The sequence below is a fragment of the Adiantum capillus-veneris genome, chromosome 7, assembly GCF_014529385.1.
Source record: "Adiantum capillus-veneris isolate H3 chromosome 7, ASM1452938v2, whole genome shotgun sequence".
Lineage (NCBI taxonomy): Eukaryota > Viridiplantae > Streptophyta > Polypodiopsida > Polypodiales > Pteridaceae > Adiantum > Adiantum capillus-veneris.
This window is the reverse complement of record NC_140937.1, coordinates 30,065,802-30,087,857: the sequence shown is the minus strand read 5'-3', so window position 1 is coordinate 30,087,857 and position 22,056 is coordinate 30,065,802. Positions and strand designations below refer to the sequence as shown.

Genomic DNA, 22,056 nt, shown 5'->3' with positions numbered 1-22,056 from the left:
GTTGTTGTTGCCTCCTCTTCCGAGACATTGACTAGTCTTGTCAATAACCTTGTGGCTACTAGTGGTGCTCTTCTTTGTAGTACTTCTTCTTCTTATCTCTTGTTTGCTAGCCATAGATTTTGTTTTGGTACTAGTGGTAGATGCTCTGCCTAGCCGATAACATGATAGACTATCCTTGTAAGCACGTTAGGAGCTCCCAAAAGGTAAATATTCTATGGATTCTTTACATGTGTGAGGGTGGTATGGATGTAGTGGGTGTGGTTTACTTCGGTGGCTCCCTCTTTCTTCAATGATTTTGTAAATGTAAAACCCACTGCATGGTTCAAAACAATGTAGCCTTGTGGCCTTTTAGCAACAAAGTGGTAGTGTTGATGATAGAGTCAAAGTGCCCACTCTATCTCCTTCTAATTGAGATTTGAGAAGGAAGTGGATCTGCTAGTGAATATGCTAGTGGTGGGCAACTGGTGGTCTCTCTTTGTCTGTGTCTCTATTTGATAAGCTACAATGCTCTACCTACTTTAGTAGGATTGACCTTAAAAGTGGCTATCATCAAATAAGGATGGTGAATGACAATATCCTAAAGACCATGTTTTGTACAACGTCTAGTAATGACTTTTGGGTTGACTAGTGCACCAGCCACGTTCAATTTTTTAATGGGTAAAATATTTAGACCCTGCTGCAAATTAACCACAGTGTTCTTTGATGACACCATCATCTACTCCAAGTCCTTGGAGGAACAGAAGCCGCATCTCCATGTGAGTTTTCAAGCATTAAGGGAGAACAAGCTTTTGATCGATCAAAAGAAAAGAGAATTTTTCCTAATACTTAGGTCATGTTATCTCTCAAGATGGTATCCGTATGGATCCATCAGAGCTGGAGGTAATAAAAGCATGGTCTAATCCAAGGAATCTACATGAGCTAAGAACCTTTATTAGTATGTGTGAATACTATAGATGCTTCATAGAAAAATTATCTCAAATAGCAGGACTACTACATAACTTAGCAGAGAAGAATGTGAAGGACTCATGGATTGCTAAGGAGAGAAATTTTTTTGACAAGCTCAAAGAGAAGATTACCTCCCAACTAGTCCTTATGCTTTCGGATCTCTCAAAGTTGTTTGAGGTCCAATGTGATGCTTGTGGCGATTGACTTGGAGCAATCTTGCTTCAACAAGGGTATGCCATAGCATATGAGAGATGAGGCTCAATACAGATGAACAGGTCTTAGGCATTTATGAGAAAGATCTTTTAATTGTTCTACATGCCCTGGACACATGGAAGCACTATCCATTGGGACTCCATTTATTTTGCGAATAGACCGTCAAAATCTCAAATACTTCATGACACAAGCCAAGCTTTTCGACAAACAAATGAGGTGGGCAAGGTTTCTTTTCACAATTTTACTTTGATATTGCTCACACTGCTAGTAAGCACAATCAAGTGGCCGCTGCACTTCCACATCGACCAAAAGTTAATGCGATGTCTATAGCAACTCACAATGATCTATCTTCTACGATAGATGAGTATGCTACTGGCCCTGACTTTAAAGACATAATGTCAACCCTTGCTTTGGGGAAGAAAGAAGAACCATTCACCTTGAAGAATGGTTATCTTCTCCATGGCAATAGGCTATGTGTTACCCACTGGAATTGGAGCTGATCTCTTCATACAGCTAATTCCTATGTTAGAAGATTTCAGATAGTAGACTGGACAGAAATAAAAAATTGGACTAAATTTGGATACTGTAATAAAAATTAGACTATGTACTGAGAATAATATTCAGATTCAAATTCAGAGTACCGGACACAAAGTAAGTGTGACTGGAATATCTGCCATGATTGGGATTACAGATAAAAGATTACAATGAGTATGATATGATTTACAGAGAGAGTACAACCAGTACTGAGAATAATATTCAGATTCAGATTCAGAGTACCGGACACAAAGTAAGTGTGACTGGAATATCTGCCATGATTGGGATTACAGATAAAAGATTACAGTGAGTATGATATGATTTACAGAGAGAGTACAACCAGCAACAACTACCAATGATTGACAACTCAAGTACAAATGTCGCAAAAATGCTAACCCAAATGCCAACAATTGCCAACCCGATTACAATGTAATGGGTCCTATTTATACACCTTGGGTTTACCATAGTAATTACTAACTAATTCGTCGCCCGTATCATAAGAGAACGTTTCCACTTAGTGAAACTATCCAGCCATCTACATCCTTCCCTTCTTTCTTTAATTCTGGTAAGATTCCAAAATTTCTGAAAAATTCCCTTGTGTGATTCTGATTTGAGACTGAAAAATCCACCGTCTGGTTTTGATGTTGGGGATTGGACTTGACCAATGACAGAGTGGCCATACAAAGATTGTGAGAGGCAGTTGAAAAGGCCAAGGTATTGCAAGAGGGAGCTGAAAAGGCCAAGGTAGGTCTCTCATCGTCTACACAAACTGATATCAACCTTCCAGCTGAGGAAGAAAAGTCGCCACTGGATTCTGAGATGGAACTACCCAGTATCCTTCCATTGAACCATCTTCCGTTTTCCCTATGACCTGGATGGCGTCGAGAAGTCCCAGTACTAGCATTCTGCTTCTGTATCAGTCGGTAAATGGCCTCCTGCTCAAGCTGATCCCGCCTTTCTGTGTTCATCTCTACTTCATAAGGTGTGAGGGAATCATAGGTTTTGGTGTCAGGATTATAGAGTGTACGCCTGCCTTTGGTGATCCTCGTTCTGGCCAGCTTATGACAATGCAAAGCAGTATGGATCCATCCTTATGGAAGAGGCCGATTAGTTTTGATCCGAGATTCGAAAAGAATCTCAGTCATCTCCCTATATTGTGGTGCCAGGCCCGCCTTAGCTGCAATATCCTTTTCAGGCAATTTAGAAGATTCGACAGTAAGTTGCAGGAGCTGATTAGTGATCTTGGTCAGGCCCCTGATCTAAATCTTCCACTGACCCATACACATCCGGATCCTATGCATCTCCTGTTTCAGTGCATGAATATCATTGAGTTGGAAAACATCATTGAAGGGTGTTTGCCAGGTTTTCCATTCCACAGTCGATCGCTCATACCAATCCTGAAGCTCATCAATAATCTTGAAGTATGTAAGGCGATCAACTGGTTCTGGGTGTTGAGGATAAAGTAACGAAAAGAATCTTGGCAGCTCCGTCTCTCTTGCTAGAAAGGAATATAAGAGAACTGGAGAATCAGACACGAATTCTAAAAAATTGAGAACAGCCTGGTTCTCTTGCTGCATCATCTTTTTGGTGGTTCTCACTAGCTGGAACAATTGGCGGAGAGAAGTTGCGTGTGCCCCAAGTGGCATTCTAGTATGAGGTCCTTTACTAGTGGTTGTCTGATCCTCAAGAATGACCCCTACTCTCTGATCCAAGACTCCTCTGGCAATTTGCATCTGCATGAAAACCTCCTTTAACTATTTCCTAACATCCTTCATACATTTGTAAGTTGGTTTGTTTCCCAGTATACGTTCAAATTTAAGAGCGAGAGAGCGACAATCTGCAGTAGACTTTCTTCGCAACTGTGGGTTGATCACTCTCTCTTTAGCAGTGATTATCCATTCAGAAATCGTTTCCAGCAGCTGGACTGTGCTGGGCTGCGCAGGTAAACGACAAGTTTCTTGATCATGAAAAGCCGCTGATTTTCAATGCTCCACCATTTCCTTGGCCCCAATTACAGCCTCTGAAACCGTTCCAGATCGGACAGGAGATCATCATCCTCCAGATATTATCTAATTATTCAAACCTGCCGATGTCTCAATTGCTTGTTCAGGGTAAGCAGCTGGTCCCCCATCCTACACTTTGCTTTTCCCTTTAGCCTCCCTACTGAGCTGGGACTGATTAACTCGCTGATTCCCAGTGTGACTCGGCTGTTGTTCTTCAGACTGCTGACCGCCCGACTTCTGTCCTTCACTCTGGCCTTCATTCTGGTCTGGCTGGTCTGACTGTGACTTACCTCCTTCAGTTGGCCCTTCGCCACCAGTACCAGGTCCTGGAGGTGGAGATGGCGGTGGGGCATCATCATCATCATTTGTATGCCCTTATTCTTGGTCATCCTCCTCCTTATCAGCTCCTTCGTCCTTATCTTCTTCTTTCTTATCTTCTTATGCTTCATCCAAGGAATTCTGTTGCTCAATATAATCCAGTATTGCTTGATTCATCAGACCATTATTATACTCAGCCACTTTGTCCTACAAATCACTCTGCAAACTTTCCATCAAAGACTTCAAATTTTCAAGATCAAAGATGGAGTTGCCTACTAGATTTAGAATATCAGAAAGGCTATTATAAATATATATGTCAGTAAGGGATGCCTTCAGAGGTGTATGGCAAATAAACAAAGAGTTGAATTCAACTCTCTTCATTTTCAGCATTGTTTCCGCTCGTTTTGCAGCTCTCAGCGCTTCATTCCTTTGTCCCTTGATGACCATCATCTCAGATTCCTCCTTAGCTAGCTTCTTGTTTAATAGCTCAATAACCTGATCTGAATGAGCTTCAAGTACCCTATGTTGCATATTCTGCTCATCTCGTTCTATCTTGAGCTTTTGAATGTGGTCTTCAGCTTCCTTCAAGTCAGCTTTAGCCTTTTTCAGTTCATCTTCTGACCCTGCAGCATCCATCATTTGTCCCATACAGTTGACAATAGTATTCCAAGAAGACTGGATGAGGACTGAACATCCGTCCTTTACTGTAGCTGGGTGAGAATCCGTAGGCTCATATATTGTCACCGAAGCCATATAAGGTAGGGCTGCATAATCAGCGTGATGTAGAAGAAGACGCCCTTTCAGTGGATGGGTTTGCATCTGCTGCAACCTGTCCTTCTTTACCAGGTGCAAAGTTCGTTCATTATTTGGAATAGAGACACCACCCGGTAAAGTTGAAGAAGTTAGACATTTGCCTTTGTCCACTTGGCCTTTGCCCTTTTCCACCTGGCCTTTGCCTTTGTCCTCCGCTGACTGCTCTGCTACCTTCTCAGATATTGCTGCCTTTTCCTGATCTTTGCGAGAACCAGTAGCGACTGCACTATGTCCTCCTGACTAGTTAAGCACAGTATTCTGAGCAGTTTGCTTCTTAGTTTGGCTCACTATAGCTTTTTCAATATTCACAGTCTTGACTTGGCTCTCTATTTGCTTCAGAAACGCACTGCTCTTCGTCAATGTAGACTTTGGCTTCTTCAAACTGCCAGCCTGTTCTTGAGTGGCTTTCCTTTTCATCTCAGTTGGATTGGTCTGATTGTCTGTTGCTTCATCGTCTGAGGACAGATCGATATTCTTGGACTCTGAAAGTGGCTTCTCACTCCAAGCCTTTTTTACATGTTCATGAGCATCTGCAGTAGTGGCCCAATACAAAAATTGCCAAACATACCAAGCTTTAAAAACATTCCGGGATTTTAACTTGGCAGTTTGCTGGAGCACATTGTGTGACAGGATTTCACAACGGTTAATAGAGACCTTTGAATCCAATGTCTTAGCCAAGAGCATAGCAAAGACTTTCTCAGATACATATGTTGGATTATTTTTAAGGCTTACTGCTTCAGTCACAAACCTGTAAGCAGTAAAGATTCCGGTCCTGCTACTAAAATACCTTGACCACTGGCCTTGCACTCACGCTTAGCTGCTTCATCCTCCTTCAAGACTATACTTATCTGGTGTGGGGTTGCCACAGATGGTTTGGGCTCATTGGGCATCTAGAATGCAAAAGTTATGGCATCTGGTGTAACCGACACCTTTTTACCATTCACCATGGCACTGCCATCTTCAGCGTCGAAAGAATCAAGAACCTGCTTTATGATGTCTTCGTCAAAAGCTATTCTTGTGGCTTGCAGAAATCCTCGGAGATCCCATAGTTGCAGAAAATCCATTGCTTGGTTGGTGAATACATAGCTCTGAATCTTACTGTACGAAATGATGGGAAGGCTTGCCTTTGCAGCAATAACTATGTCTTGGGTTTCCTCAAGAGACTCTTGCATCTTGTCTGAGCGTTTCCTTCTACCCATACACTGTGAAGATGACAAAACAGGAAAAGGATAAGAAGACTTACTTGATGCGTCAAAGTCGTACCTTGGTGTTGCTGGCAAAGCTAGTCGACGGTCGACTGTCTCCTCAGACGACGAGGTCTGTGGCTGTAGAGAAGAAACCTCGGAGCTTGGCAATGGCGAATGAATAATGGGAGGAAATCATTGCGCAAGCGATTTGTGAGGAAAAATGCCGAATCTCCTGACTGTTATACGTGTTCGTGCCATAAAAGCTTCACCACTCGCCGCTCCTAGACTTGTGTGCGTTGTTGCTGTCGTGGCAGACATGCATTGGACAAGACTGATACCTATCCTTGAAATGATTACTATTGGCGTGCCATCTGACCGTTGGGCGCTTAAAAATTAAAAAGTGTTCCCACTGCTACTGGACTAGTTCCCAGTCCGGTTTAAGCACACTAGTACTCATTCTAAGATGAGTCATATTTGGTTCCACTAGAACTGGTTGCACATGAAAAAACCCTAAAATATCCGATTCTGGTATCTCTTGATCTGCAGCTCCCAATTCCTTAGTACCTTGTTCTTGCCTAGTCTCTCTAGCTTCTGAATAGTAAAGCTTGATCTTTGCACCATTATATACTCCTGGAAACAATAATCCAAATAAATGTTTCAGTCTTACTGTGCCATTGGTGAAGACCCAATCTACCTCAAATGGTCCTGCCTAGGCAATCTTCAGGTTTGGCTTCTTCGGACCCAGTCTAAACTGATAGAGAAGCACCAAATCTCCTTTCTGAAATTCCCGAATCTTAATTCGGTGATCATGCCAGTGCTTCCTTCGTTGTTGAAAAATTTCTTGTTTCAGCATAGCCTGTTGTCTAAGTTCATCTAACTCCATCAGTTCATCTAGGCGCTTTTTCAGATTGTGATTGAAGTCTAAGCCATACTTCACAACCATTCTCAAACTTGGGATAACAAAATCCATAGGAACCACAGCTTCAGTGCCATACACCATTATGAATGGTGTCATCCCAGTAGTGACCTTATAAGCTGTCCTATACGCCCATAGAGCAGTCTGCAGTTTCAAATCCCACTGGTCTGGTTTCTTTTGCACTACCTTAGTGAGAATAGTCTTGATTGTCTTGTTGCTACTTTCAGCCTGTCCATTGCATCTCGGATAATAAGGAGTAGATTCCGATGCTTGACTGAAAGCATATCCAATAGAATTTCCATGGTGTCATTGATAAAATGTGTTTCTTGATCTGACACAATCTCTACTGGACATCTATATGGGCAGACAATATTTTCAAATAAAAACCTTGAAGTTGACATGGCCGTGTTGTCAGGAAGAGCCTTAGCTTCAACCCACTTAGTTACATGACAAGTAGCCATTACTATGTACTTGTTCTTCCTGGGGGTAACCTTCTTAAAAGTTCCATAAAATATAATCCTCATTTCATGAACATGCCCAGTGGTTGTATTGGCGTTAAAGGAGTCATATCTGCACTTGTTGGTCGACCCATTCTTTGGCATATGTCACAAGTTTTACAAAAATTTCTAACATCAGTAATCAATGTTTGCTAGCACATACCAGCTTGCAGAATCTTCTTGTAGGTTACTTCATTAGAAAAATGTCCACCAGATTCACCATTATGTGCTTCTCAAATCACTTGCATTCTTCCTTCCATATGCACACAACGGCGAAGTATACCATCAACACCCAATCAATAGAGTGACCCTCCGATGATAGTAAACTTCAAGATTTTGATGACCAAAGCTTTCTTCTAGTTCTGCTTCCTGTCCTCCGAAAAAGCACCTTGAGAAAGAAACCGTTAAACATCATACCATTCAGGATCAACTGATTCTCATGCCTCTAGCTGAAATAAGTCAGCGTCCATTGGTTCATCTCCCAAGGGTAATTCTGAATAACCTTCCGTGCTCCTTGACAAAAAATCAGATCCACAATGATTCTTGCCAGGCTTATAAAAATTCTGAATTCAAACTCCACTAGGAATATCATCCATCTTATCAGTCTGCCTTGAATAATGACTTTATTAGTAAAAAACAGAAGAGCCTAATGGTCCACATAAAAATGGAACAACTTTCCCAACAGATAATGTCTGAACTTTGTAGCACTAAAAACCATTCCAAGGGCTTCTTTCTGAGTAGTTGTATATCCTTGTTCAGCTGACTGGATCTGCGACTGGAAAAATGAACCGGATAATCAATCCTTCCGTTTGGCTGAACCAATATTGCCCCCATTGCCAATCTCGAAGCGTCTACATGTACATGGAAAATAACATCCCAGTTTGGTTGCGTAAGAATTGGTTTACTGATAATGGCTTTTTTCAGATTTTGGAAGCTCTTCTCACATTCAGCAGTCCAATAAAACTTACTGGTCTTCTTTGTAAGCTCATATAGTGGTACTGCTTGAGAAGCAAACTTATGTACAAACCTTCTATAGAAGTTAACATAACCCAAGAAAGAGATCAACTCTGAAGCATTTTTGGGTGCTTTAGCTTGCTGAACACACTAAATTTTTTCATTGGCCATTTCTATTCCATTTCAAAAAACCACATGTCCTAGTAGCTGTCCCTTCCAGACGAGCAAAACGGCTTTAAATGGATTTAAACAAATCCGCTTCTCCTTACAACGATTGAAAACCATTTCTAGGAATAGTAGGTGTTGTTCCTCATCTGAATATATAGTAAAGTCATCCATAAAGATAGCGAGGAAACGATGAAGGAATTCATTAAACATTTTCATCATACACCACTGGAAGGTAGCTAGTGCATTGCACAGGCCGAAAGGCATCACCAGATACGTGAAAGCCCCCACTCGGTGATGAAAGTGGTTTTCGCTCTATCTTCAAGAGCGATCTGTAACTGGTTATAGCCACTATAACCATCCATAAAGCTATACATTTCATATCCTGCGATCTCATCAAGCAACATGTTAGTAAAAGGCAATGGAAATGGATCTTTGATAGTTTGGGCATTGAGTTTCCTATAGTCGACACAAACTCTCAATTTCCCGTTCTTCTTGGGAACTACGACTATGGGAAATAGCCAATCGCTACTGGCCACCTCTGTGATGAACCCAGCCTTGAGAAGATTATCAATCTCCTCTTTGACCTTCTTAGCATAGTTGGGGTTCATTCAGTATCTTTGCAGTCGTATTGACCTAGCATCTGGCTTCAACAGTATCCAGTGCAGACATACTTCAGGATCCACTCCCTTCAGGTCTGTGTGTTCCCAAGCAAACACGTCTTCATTGACGGGTTGAGATGCTTATTGACCTTGATCCTCCTAGGACTATCCTCCGATTCTAGGTTCCATTCTTTCACTTCTTGGTCATCTGGAAGCAACCAATTAGGCCCCCCTCCTTTCCGTTTGGTTGACTCTTCATCATAATCCTTGGATGGTCCATTCAGTTCTGAGTCAGCATTCTGATCCACTACGTGTTCTTCATAACATACTGGCTCCTATACCATACCAGTATCAGCTGATTCCACCAACCTCCCAGTTAACTGAAATGTTCTTTCCCCTGTGTTGATTTCAATAAACTGCTCTGGGAATTGCTTTTTCTGCTTGTCAGCCTACTCTTTATTCAGTAAAACTGCATTCAAGTCAATCTCTGCTAAAGGGAATTTGTTGAGGGCTGCTAACATTCACTCGATCTTCTTGGCTCTGTACTTCTGGCATAACTCCTTCGGCCTCAGTTCTTTTCTCCAGCTCCTAGTATTGTTCGTCTTGCCCCTTCTATGGTTAAGGTTTGATTTGCATAGTCATAAACAGCATGTGTTGTTCTCAACCATGGGCACCCTAGCAACATCCCATATGCCCCTTGCACATCCAGAACTAAGAAACTGGTTTTAAATTTTTCCATGCCCACTCTTTTTTGCATATTTTCAATCATGCCCGTAGCTTGTACCATTCTGTGATTTGCCATTCGCACTTTAAATGGTGTTGGCTTTAGATTCGTGATACCCATTCTCTGCTGGAGATGAACTCCCATTATATTGACTCCTGCTCCTCCATCCAAGATAACACTTGAAAGAGGTTCCCATTGCTTCCGCACCTTTAGTCCACCTGAATGAGCAGAACTTCATCAGCTCGGACGGCCGTCAGGTCCACTGTTCTGGCCTCCACCTCAGCTTTCCTACGCTGTTTGATGAATTTTTCCACTTCAAGCAAGGTTTTTCTGATATCCTCCAGCTTTACAGTCAATTTCTCAGTTCTATCACAAATTTTAACCTGTATTTCTTCTTTCTCTTGGTCAGACTGATTGTCAGAGCTCAAATAATTGGTTGTTTCTTCACACTGCCTTCCTTTCTTGCAGTGCTTCCACTCCTTCCACCAACTCTCAGTTCATCAGCCATTCCTTGTACCGTAGCCAGCAAGGTCTCAAGTATGCCTGGTATTGACTAATTTTTCTCAATTGATTGGGCTGGTATCTTCTGAATAACTTCGGCTTTAGAACTTTCTGTGTGCTCTGGCAACTTCTTGGCTAAATCCTCCGTGATTTTAGCTGCTAGTTCTCTCTGCTCTTGCCATTCATCTACCACCTTCTCTTTACCCTTGGCCTTTCAAATTTCTCTTTGTTAAGTCCACTTGCTACTGGTAGTAGTGACTGGTGTTCCTGAAGTATCTGGAATTTCCTCAATCACTACACCCTTGCTTCTTGTGACTACCCGTACTGGGAGTGGCTCTAGTGTCTTAGCCTCAGTAGCAGTAGTTGCAGGTGCATCTGGGCATTGAGCTGCAAAATGGACGTACTTCCCACAAGTGTAGCAATTCATACTCTGATTTTGGAAGTTGCCACGCCCTCTGCCTCGACCCATACCCATTTGGAATCAGCCATGTCCCTGACCAGTACCACTGGTACCTGGTCTCTCTTCTTCAGCTACTTTGGCGGGTTCTACCTTCACTGGTTCAGTATAGGTGACCACTGACAAGTCTTTGCCCTTCTTAAAGTGATGAATCTTGATGCCACAATTGTTCCATAAATGACCAAAAGCCTTACAGTAGGTACATTGTGGACACTCGTTGGAGATATGGTCCTTGGATTTTCATTTTGAACACCAAGTCTCCATCTTCCGAACTTGCTGTCTGCTGTGGCTAATCTCAGCAATCTGTCTAGCCATTTCTACAATTTTCTTGGTCCAAGATCCCTTCTTTGACTTCTTCTTGGATCGTTCATTAGAGCTTCTTTCAGAGCTGCTAGACACCTCACTAGAATCAGAACTCTCAATAGCAGAGCTACTGCTACTGGACCTTCTCTTTTTGTGGCTCTTTTCCTTCTTGACCAGCTGTTCCAGCTTTAGTGCCCATTGGACCAGATCATTGAATTTGTTGGTAGGAGATGGTACCTCCTGCTCCCTAAGCTTTTTGCTTCTAAAACCATTCAAAAACCATGCCCTCAACCTCTTCTCAGATGGCAGTTCCTGTAACTTCCTGGTTAGATCCTTAATCTTTCCCACATAACTTCGGACTGATAGATTCCGCTACTTGATCTTATCCAGTTCACAGAGGATATCTTCATCCCCTCTGTTGTCTGAATACTCCAGTCTGAAGGCTTTAATCAACTTGTTGTAGGATCTGAGGTGACAGGTGGGTTAATGGTAATACCATTTCCTCGCTGCCTCCTTCAAGGTTTGCTGAAAGTATTCCCCCTAATCATCTTCATCAATATTTTTTAGTTCAACATACTACTCAAAAGCCTGTATGTGAACGTCTGGATCATCCTTCTTACCTCCCTTGAATATTGGAAAAGAAATTTTCAGGGAAGCTGTGTAATCATTCCGATTACCACGGATCCTGCCGCTTCTCTTCTTGGATTCAGACTGGCGCTCGGAAGTCTTCTTGCAATTGTCAGTGCCAGAATCCCAATCAATCTCTATCTCTGTCTCGGTGTCACTCTCCTCTTTGGCCTGTTTACTAGAAGTGCAGTGACTGCCTTTACTTCCCTTGGTACCCTCATCCCCCTGCCGGGACCGAGAACTCTTGGCTTTCCGTGCTTCCCTTTCTGCTCGTCGGCATCGAGAATGACTGGACTGCTGTGAGTCTTGCGCCTCATCAGCATGACTATGCTCTTCCTGAGCTTCAGTGTCAGTCACCTTCTCTTGCTTAGGGTCAGACTTTCTTCCTCTCTCCTTAGGAATAGAATCAACACGAATGGTGGATTTCTGGCCACGACTGGATTTGGGTGCCATTGCTAAAAACTTCCAACTGGAAGAAGAGTCTTTTAGTCAACGAGCTTCAGCTCGATCCATCGTGATCGCCAAAAATGGAATTGGAGCGGATCTCTTGAGACAACTAATTCTAGTGTTAGAAGATTTAAGCTACTAGTGTTAGAAGATTTCAGACAGTAGACTGGACAAAAATCAGAAGCTGGGCTGGAATTTGGATACTGGAATAAGAATCAGACTATGTACTGAGAATAATATTCAGATTCAGATTCAGAGTACTGGCCACAAAGTAAGTGTGATTGGAATAAGAATCAGACTATGTACTGAGAATAATATTCAGATTCAGATTCAGAGTACTGGCCACAAAGTAAGTGTGATTGGAATATCTGCCATGATTGAGATTACAGATAAAAGATTACAGCGAGTATGATATGATTTACAGAGAGAGTAGAGCCGACAAAAATTGCCAATAATTCACAACTCAAGTACAAATGTTGCCAAAATGCTAACGCAAATGCCAACAATTGCCAACCCGATTACAATGTAATGGGCCCTATTTATACACCTTGGGTTTACCATAGTAATTACCTTAGTAATTACTAACTAATTTGTTGTCCGTCTCATAGAGAATGTTCCCACTTAGTGAAACTATCCAGTCGTCTACACCCACTCCCTTCATTGAGAAAGTTATGTATGAGTCTCATGCTCCGCTCTATGCAAAATATAGAGGCATTCAACCTACTCTTTGCGGAGTAGAGATGTACTTCTATTGGCCTACCATGAAAGTGGACATAAAAGAGAAAGTTTCAAAATGTGTGGTATGCCAAAAGACTAAGTATGATAGAGGACTAGCAACCTAGATTACTCCAGCCATTGCCAATCCCTAATTCACCATGGGAGAGTATATCCATGGATTTTATCTCCGGATTACCCAAGTATACCCATGGGAATATGGACAATAGTTGACAGGTTTAGCAAGCAAGCACACTTTATTCCTGTCAAAAAGACTATTAAGGCACACCAAACGACAACTCTCTTCATATCCCAGATTTTAAAACACCATGGATTGCCAACATCCATAGTGTCATATAGATATTCTAGAGTGACCAGTAATTTTTGGAAAGGTCTCTTTGAAAATATAGGTACAAGATTGAATTTCTCTTTGGCCTATCACCCACAAACGGATGGCCAAAGTGAGATAGCCAATCTTTTGGTTCTTGATCTACTAAAGACCTATGTTACAGAAGTAGATTAACGATCACAATGGGAAAAGTACTTACCCCTTGTAGAGTATGGGTATAATAATATTGTCCATACTTCTACGGGAAAAGTACCTTTTGAAATCATTGAGGGAAGACCTAAAAGTCCCTTACTACTTAAAGTACATGGGAAGATCTTCGCTACCGATGAGTATAGCCTTGACCTACAACAATCCTTCTTCAAAAGATTAAGGAGGCTATATCCATCTCTCAACAAAGGCAGAAAGCTGCAGTTGCCAACCACAGAAGGGCCTTAACGTTTAAATAAAATGACTGGGTCTTACTTAAGTCTCCCAAGGCTCGATTGAGAAAAACAACGGGCAAAAATTCTACGGGCCATCAAAAGTATTATACTAAACTAACAAAAAGATACTATGGTCCTTTGCAAATCTTGAAGCCAATCAATGAGATGGCTTATCAACTCAAGCTGCCCAACCATTGGCTCACACACAATGTTTTTCATGTGAGCCTACTTAAGCCCTACAAAGAAGAGCCACTACGTGAACCAATTATTGAAGACCCTCCCAAAATCGAAGACCAAGAAGAGGTGCTACAACCTGAAGCTATCATTTTACATGCAGAAAAGGTAGTGTGACATGGTATGATTATCCGACGATATCTTATTAAGCTAAAAAATTATCCTTTTGAAGATGCTAGATGGATGCAAGGAATACATCTTGAGGATAGTATGAACCTTGTCAATGCTTACAATGCTACATTAGAGTAAGAAAATGTACAAATTTCTTTCAAATGACCAACGTTTTTGTCTTATAAGACTAGCTATCTTTTTCTTGTGCACAAAATTAATTAGTATGCATGCTTAGAATCATGTCTGTGATGATGACAGCTCTCAAACACCAAGTAGAATTTGTCACTTTACTTTGGAAGAATGAAATGGACTCAAGAGCAGACATGCTTGCGGCAGATATGTCTCCCAAGCACCAAATGGATTAGTCATCCATCTTGGAAAGATGTTGTAGGGTAAAAAGGGCTAGTCCTCTAAAGAAACATTGACTAGTGACTTATTCTTTATCTCTTCTACCTCATAGTCGAGGACGACTTTGATTCCAAGGTCGAGGTAATTTCATAAAATCTAATATCTAACCAAACCAAATGATTTTTTCATATTAAAGTGATAATTTAATATGGGAGAATAAACAGGAACAAGGGCTAGAATATAGACATGTTCTTACAGGTCTATCTCAACACGGGGCCAATGGTAAAGGAGTCCAAATGAGAGATGATTTGTCAAAGATCAAGGCTAGCGATCTTAAAGACCTTAGGGTTAGCTTCATAAAGATCTTTAAAGGTTAGTGTTTAAAGTTCTTTGACCTTAGGCAAGCTAAGGTTGTGCTCGAGGTGGGAACTCGGCCCAAACTTGAGGTGCTTGTCATGCCTGCTGACTAAGGTGCTTGAGGTGCTTAATGACTAAGGTGCTAAGGTGCTCCATGACTAAGGTTCTTGAGAGGGTAAGGTGTTCAAAGTCAATGCATATCCCTACACAAGGGGGAACGAGCCCTCATTGAAGTGGCTAGAGAGAGAACGCATACACCTCACACAAGGCATCCTTGGTACAAAGAAAGCAGCATTGACACTTGGCCAAAGCATGTATTGATGGTACCAAAAAGGGGTGTCTTGGACACTCCTTTGGTAGCAGTTTACAAGCTCAATATTCATGTGTTACATGTAAAATAGATTCGCATGCTATATATCAATGAATAGATTTTTTCATATAGAATCTAAAAGTATAATTCCGACAAGTTTTGAGTTTTTTTGCAAACAAATTACCAGTCCTCACTTCTTTTAAAGGGTACCACCAAGAAATGCAAAATGTAGTACCACCAATACATGCTTTTACCCACTTGTCACAACGTCCTCTTCATGTTGCCCTCATAGTGTGCCTAAAGCCTATTGGTTAGCCTCCCAAAGGGTCCAGCGATAATTTAGCTAATTTAAATAATTATTTCTGCATTTAGCAAGTCCTCTCCCTGAAAGGGGAAAGGGAAACACTTGTCCCATGGCTACCCTTGTTGCTTGATATGCACTAAGCCTGTGATTGGCCAAGCTTGAGGAGGTCCAATCATTTGCAAGATAGTGCTATAAGAGGGGGTCGACCAAAGCAAGGAGGGGGCTAGCTTGGGGGGGTATACTCTCCCATCCCCACACTCACTCATTCTGTGAAGTGCAAAGTGAAAAAGCTCCATCTCCTTCTCCAAGATAGTAGATAAGTTGAGAGCCTACACCAACACTCTTGGCTATGGAATGCAAATCCAAGTAAGAGCCATGCTTCAATGCTTAAACTTGACATCTTCTTCGTCTTCATTACCATGCTATTATGTATGCTAGTAAGAAGAGTGATGATAAGTGAGTAACTAAGTCTTTCTCCAATGAATGGTTCTTCTTCCTCTTCCCTACCCTCGTTCCCTGCTAGCTCTGTCCAGCATTTGAAGGTGTTTGAGGCCTTGGGACTGAGACTGGGGATAGTTAATGCTTTTTACAAAGTCTATGTTATGGTGGTGATGCAATGAATCTTTCCATCTTCATTGCATCACCTAGGTCACAAGGAACACAGAGATTGTGTTGCACCAAGTCCCTCTTGATGGGAGAATCTATAATACAAAAGCCTATTGGAGAGGGGACCGGATCCACATAAATCCGGCCCTCAACTATTGTCAAGTTCTCTAAACTCTCCCTCTCTCTCTTGCAAAATTATTGTTTATGCCAAGTTAGTTAAGTATTATGATTATGTTACTACCTTCAATTAAGTTTACCCTCTATGTTCTCAAAGTAGTCTCACAAAAATGCTCACTCTAATTCAGTTAATTCCATTATTCTTAAAGTTCATATGCCTTTTCCATTACAAATCCCAACATTGCATCTCTCTACCAGATTTTGTAGCAAACTTATGCATCCAGGTTGTAGAAAAAAATAATTGTTCTCTACATACATACTACATTTATGCATTGTTGATGGTTGAAAAGCACGGTTAAGCAACATGAATCCATAAAGCTTTGGATGGAGTAGGCGTGCCCAATTACGGGAAGTAGGTGATTAAGGAGAATCTAGAAAGATCCTCCCAAGGTTCAAAGGGAAGCTTAAGGGCGAAAGTTGATAAAAAGGCAAAGATCTTGGGAGATGACAAGTGGAGAGAGAGAGAGAGAGAGAGAGAGAGAGAGAATTGTTTGAGATTTTGTTATCTTAATTCTTTTTGACGATTGGGGATAGGGTCGGTCTTGCCAGGCCGCACAAGGGAGACTGTAGGACCGCGAGGGGGAGGAGTCGCCATCGTCTGTACAGTAAAGACTGTAGCAGCACGAGAGGAGACAAAGGAGTTTGCAGGAGTTTATTCGATGGATTTGAAGGAGGCGAGGGCGATGAGAGAGATGGATTTGTGCCATCGCGTGCAGATGGATGAGAGAGAGAGAGAGAGAGGGAGAGAGAGTCCAGGCCACGATAGGACTCCGAGTGAGGCCGCCGCAATTGATGGGTATAACGAGACCGAGACTATGAGGAGGTAGGCTTGTCGAAGACGGAGCTGCAACATGGAAGGTGGAGCTTCTCGTGGTCTTCAGAAGGGAGAGCTTGGTGGCGGGGGGTCACCTGCGGAGAGGTAAACGACGCTCTGTGCGTTCGTGGGAACAGGGGAGAGAGGGCGTGCGATGTTTTTTCCAGCTAAGCAAGAGAGAAATGGGAGACAGAATCTATGCCGATTCCAGTTAATTTAAAGGCGTAGACCCAATAGCACATTTCAAAAGTAAAATTTGCATGAGTAGGCGTCCCCAATTGGGAAGGAGGTGAATTAGGGAGAATTTGGAAAGATCCTCCCAAAGCTTAAGGGGAAAAGGAGAGGTGGAAAGAAGCCAATTTGGCACGTGGAGGAGAGAGAGAGGAAAGGAGAGAGAGAAAGATCTGCCATGCGTCAGCAGGAGCGCGGAGACCAACAAGTTTTTTTTTTGTCGTAGGTCTGCGGGGCAAAAATGCAGAGGAAAGCAGGCAGTGAGGCGGCGCGTGGAGGATGGGAATAAGGAGAGAGAGAGAGAGAGAGAGAGAGAGAGAGAGAGAGGGAGAAAGATTTTTGCTGCATTGACAAGAGCGTAGCTGCCATTGGCTTCGAAGCGAGGAGGAGTAGCACGTTGTAAAGCATATAATGCGAGACCGGGTCCCCAGCCTTGTGGATTTTGTGAATTTTGCAGGCAAGTATAAAGACGAGTGGTACTATGCATGGAGAAAGTCCGGATCTTGCTTGTACTATTGTGAGGGCCGAAAGCAAGTTGGATGTCTCCATGCAAGGTTAGGACCCGTTGTTCAAGGCAAAGTGATCAGGTTGAAGGGTGAGGGAGATGGTGTTGCCGCGGGCGTGAGAGTATTTGTTGGCACGCCAGATGACAGCAATCGTGAGGGACGCGTCCGAGGAGCAAGATTACGCATGGTACCCATCTGTGGAGTGGGCTACGCGAGGACAAGAGGCCCGCGCGAGAACGGGGGGAGGTTTGGGGCCTTCCTTTTTCGTTTTGGGAAATGAGCGAACGCGGAGGGAATCAACCTGGATTCCATCTATTAAACGTGCGTGGACCTAGTATGTCGTACCCATTTGCATGAAAAGATAGGTCCAATCAATGTAAGGAATGAATAAAATTACAAAACGTCCAAGAAAAGTAGATCCAATCAATAGGCGTGCCCAATTCTGGGAAGCAGGTGATTAAGGAGAATCTAGAAAGATCCTCCCAATGTTCAAGGGGAAGCTTAAGGGCGAAAGTTGATAAAAAGGCAAAGATCTCGGGAGATGACAGGTGGAGAGAGAGAGAGAGAGAGAGAGAGAGAGAGAGAATTGTTCGAGATTTTGTTATCTTAATTCTTTTTGACAATTGGGGATAGGGTCGGTCTTGCCACGCCGCACAGGGGAGACTGTAGGACCGCGAGGGGGAGGAGTTGCCATCGTCTGTACAACAGAGACTGTAGCAGCGCGAGAGGAGACAAAGGAGTTTGCAGGAGTGTATTCGACGGATTTGAAGGAGGCGAGGGCGATGAGAGAGATGGATTTGTGTCATCGCGTGCAGATGGATGAGAGATAGAGAGAGAGAGAGAGAGAGAGAGAGAGAGAGAGAGAGAGAGAGAGAGAGAGAGAGAGAGGGAGAGACAGAGAGTCCAGGCCACAACAGGACTTCGAGTGAGGCGGCTGCAATTGATGGGTATAACGAGACCGAGACTATGAGGAGGTAGGCCTGTCGAAGACGGAGCTACAGCAGGGAAGGTGGAGCTTCTCGTGGTCTTCAGAAGGGAGAGCTTGGTGGTGGGGGGTCACCTGCGGAGAGGTAAACGGCGCTTTGTGTGTCCGCGGGAACAGGGGAGAGAGGCCGTGCGATGGTTTTGCCAGCTAAGCAAGAGAGAAATGGGAGACGGAATCTATGCAGATTCCAGTTAATTGAAAGGCGTAGACCCAGTAGCACATTTCAAAACTAAATGTGCTACAAATGCACGTGTGTATATAGTGATAAGAGCTTGTAAAATGAAGCATATCTCTTAGCCATTGGATATCAAAGTGCAATGTGTGCTCGCACATAAGGCTTAGAGAAAACTTTTTTCTTTGTTTTGCAACTTGTGCCAATTTTTTATACGGTTGGATTTTTAAAGATGATTACAACTAAGCCATGTGCCTAGCATGCTTCTTGTTTGCGTGTGTGTGTGTGTGGAAGAGGGGGGGGGGGGGGGGTGTTTCTTTTGCTCACAATTGTGACTGGAAATGTTATATGTGCCAAGGGGACAACGTTTCGAAAAAGGATCGTACAATTACGAAGGAATTTTCCAAAATCATGTGTATGTGTATGTGTATGTTAAGTGCTATCACGATTCAAATTGTATTACCTACAGTGAACAAAGTTTTGAATAAGTGCTCATTTTTGAAGGGTTTGACCCTTACCGTTCTTTGAACTGTAAATTTTAATATCCTATTCTTGTTTTGGCTATTAAAAATATTTCTTCCCTTCACTGAAGAGTGAAAAAGCCATTGAAGGCATAAAAGCATTCAAAAACATTGAAACTACGATCACCGGACGATAAGAAGATGAGGAAAATACTTCTAAAGTAAGACTTTTAAAGTGGAGGAACAACCGCAAAAGGAAGGGAGAGAGAGAGAGGGGGAGAGAGAGAGAGAGAGGGGGTGGTGGAGGCGGGTCATTGGCCATACAATGGAACATATAAGAAATAGAACTATTGGATAGTTATATTTCTTGTTGTCTCCTTGGGCAAGTCAACCCTCAATTGGCGACCTGATTCATGAGATACAATTGAGTGGGAGGACCCGCCTTCCATACAGAAGACCTTGTGCTATTATATAGCGTGAGCGTAAATTCGTACTTGGCCTCGGTTGCAGCCAAGTACGGTTGGCGCGAAGGGAGTCGGGCTCAACGATGAGGTTGCTGACTGGCTTGGTTTTATTGCCAAGATAGTCACCTCGATCGCCACTCTCGATGTCCCCGGGCTTGCCCTTGATGCTGCTGTGGATAGCGCTATTGAATTTGCGGTTGATAGTGGAGTTGAACATGAAGCTATTGGATTCTCTCATGGTACAAGAATCCCCCTGGCTGATGTCAACAATACTGTGCAGTATGTCGACCATGTAGCTAATGTATTCTCTGGTGAACATGCAGCTAGTGGATTCTCTCATGGTACAAGAAACCCCCTTTCTTTCTTCTTCTTCCCTTCTTTTTCTTGCAATGTTTAATATTGCACATGTTTCGATATAGGAATGGAGACTACTGTCAACAATACTATGTATATTGATGGCCAGGATGTCGACCATGGTGTGGATGGCGATAGTTAGCTTAGTCCCTGCGTTTCTTTTGCTTGCAATTTATTTGTTGTTAGTTTAACAAGCCTAAGTATGTATGGTCCACATCTTTCAATATAGATCTTGGGGCTGATGATCCATGTCTTGACAATGCCATCAACAAGGAGACATGCGTATATGTTGGTGATGCCTTCAATGCTGATGTCAACAATGGTATGGATATCTGTGGCATGGATGTCGACCATGGTCTAGATGGTGATAGTCATTGTGATGATTGGCTGAGTCTCTTTGTTGTCATGACAAGCATTGGGGCATTTGTTTATGCCACATTGGTAGGCATCTTGTTGATCCCTACCAAGCTCTTGATCGTTTTCTTGAAATTTGCTTGGTGGTTGCTCCGATTCCTCATACAATCTATTAATATCCTCCTCTTTGTCTTGAGGGATTTCAAGCACCGGCTTGCCTTCCTGAAATGCAACCTCCTTACAGTGAAGATGGCAAGTGTAATTGTTGTTGTGGGCCTTATTATTGCCATAAAATACTCTCCCTGCAAGATAAGGGTCTCTCTAGCATGCGCTAATGGAAACCTATCATAATCCAACTTTGTATATGGCCTTTCCAGGAGGGCGAGTCTTCACTATATGTAAAACTTGGCCATCACGTGTGTTCAAGCCTATTTCTAAAACCCCTTAGTTGTGATTTTTTCACCAATAAAGGGGACCCTTTTCTTATTAAATTTGTAAAAAATATATCAAGGTTAATTTTTCAACACCCTTATGTATGTCAAAATGTGAGAAAATATAAATAAATAATATGTATTGTTGAACTCACAAGATAAGTAATTGTTTTCTTGGAGTGACCCCCTCCTCGAACATATGGCTAATTAAGGTTGACAACAGTTTGATTACATAAATTAGAGCACATTACAGTATGCTATTAATAGTAAGCCTCTTAGAAGAACAAAATAATTTTTTCTATGGACATTATATAAGACTCGAGAGAAGAATATATAAATAAATACATATATATATATATTGAGAATATTTTGCTCTTAGATAACTCTTATTTACAATTACTAGAATGCTTTGCATTGAAATAGAGTGGAACGTTCAATAATTAACTTGAACTTGAGCAACAAAAACTATGATCTTTCTCTTCTTATTGAGAGTATATCTAAATTGTGTTTTCCTCCTTTCAAAGTACAATTTTTTTTGGCATGTTTCTAGTCTTTCTCTTGGTATAGAAACGTATGCTACGTTGTTGATTTTTCATATGATTGTTCAACAATTGAATTTTTCAAAGAAACAAATGAAGGAGAAAATATTGTAGGATGATGCATACAATGACAATGTGGTGAGGTGAAGTTGTTCCCTTAAGTCCAAAATGATGCTCCTTTCCAAAATGTATTATCGCAAAAGTATGAGTATTTTGAATTGGCTACATATGGTTTGATTGCTTTCTATACTTTCTATAAAGGAAACATGATGGGGTTTGCTTTAAGATATTAGAGAGTGTATTCTTGGTTCAAAAGAGTGATTAATGTGAATTTGTCATAGAGTGGAGGTATTTTGCCAATAGAGGGATCCTATGCCATCATATGCTAGCATCTAGGGTCTAGGGCAAGGCCCATGGCAAAGTGCCACATGGATGGCATGCACAAAGGCTCCTAAAGATATGCATAGCTTATATAAGAGAAGGTTGATTAGGTGGATATAGTAGCCATTTGCTCTAGTGGCAAGGAGCCTTATATTGATATGAGTGCTAAAACTGACTAAAATAGGGGAAAACTGGTTGGAATAGGGGATTGAAGGTCGTACATGAT

The 22,056-nt window shown here is 42.1% G+C and overlaps 1 protein-coding gene across 1 annotated transcript; it reads left to right on the top strand.

Annotated features, from left to right (window-relative positions):
• The first annotated feature begins 17,594 nt into the window (after positions 1 to 17,594).
• On the top strand, positions 17,595 to 20,830 carry LOC147453626 (uncharacterized). Its single transcript, XM_086516944.1, has 5 exons — positions 17,595 to 17,841; positions 18,323 to 18,462; positions 19,818 to 19,979; positions 20,052 to 20,112; positions 20,355 to 20,830. Exons 1-5 carry the CDS (start codon positions 17,595 to 17,597, stop codon positions 20,828 to 20,830), a joined length of 1,086 nt encoding a protein of 361 aa, XP_086373070.1.
• The last annotated feature ends 1,226 nt before the right edge of the window (positions 20,831 to 22,056 follow it).

Excerpts from the sequence above, each read along its gene's own strand:
- LOC147453626 (XM_086516944.1), top strand. The coding sequence starts at position 17,595 with ATGCGAGACCGGGTCCCCAGCCTTGTGGATTTTGTGAATTTTGCAGGC. Across the intron at positions 17,842-18,322 it reads CACGCCAGATGACAGCAATC|GGTCGGTCTTGCCACGCCGC; the intron begins GTGAGGGACGCG and ends AATTGGGGATAG. Across the intron at positions 19,980-20,051 it reads AATTTGCGGTTGATAGTGGA|TATGTCGACCATGTAGCTAA; the intron begins GTTGAACATGAA and ends AATACTGTGCAG.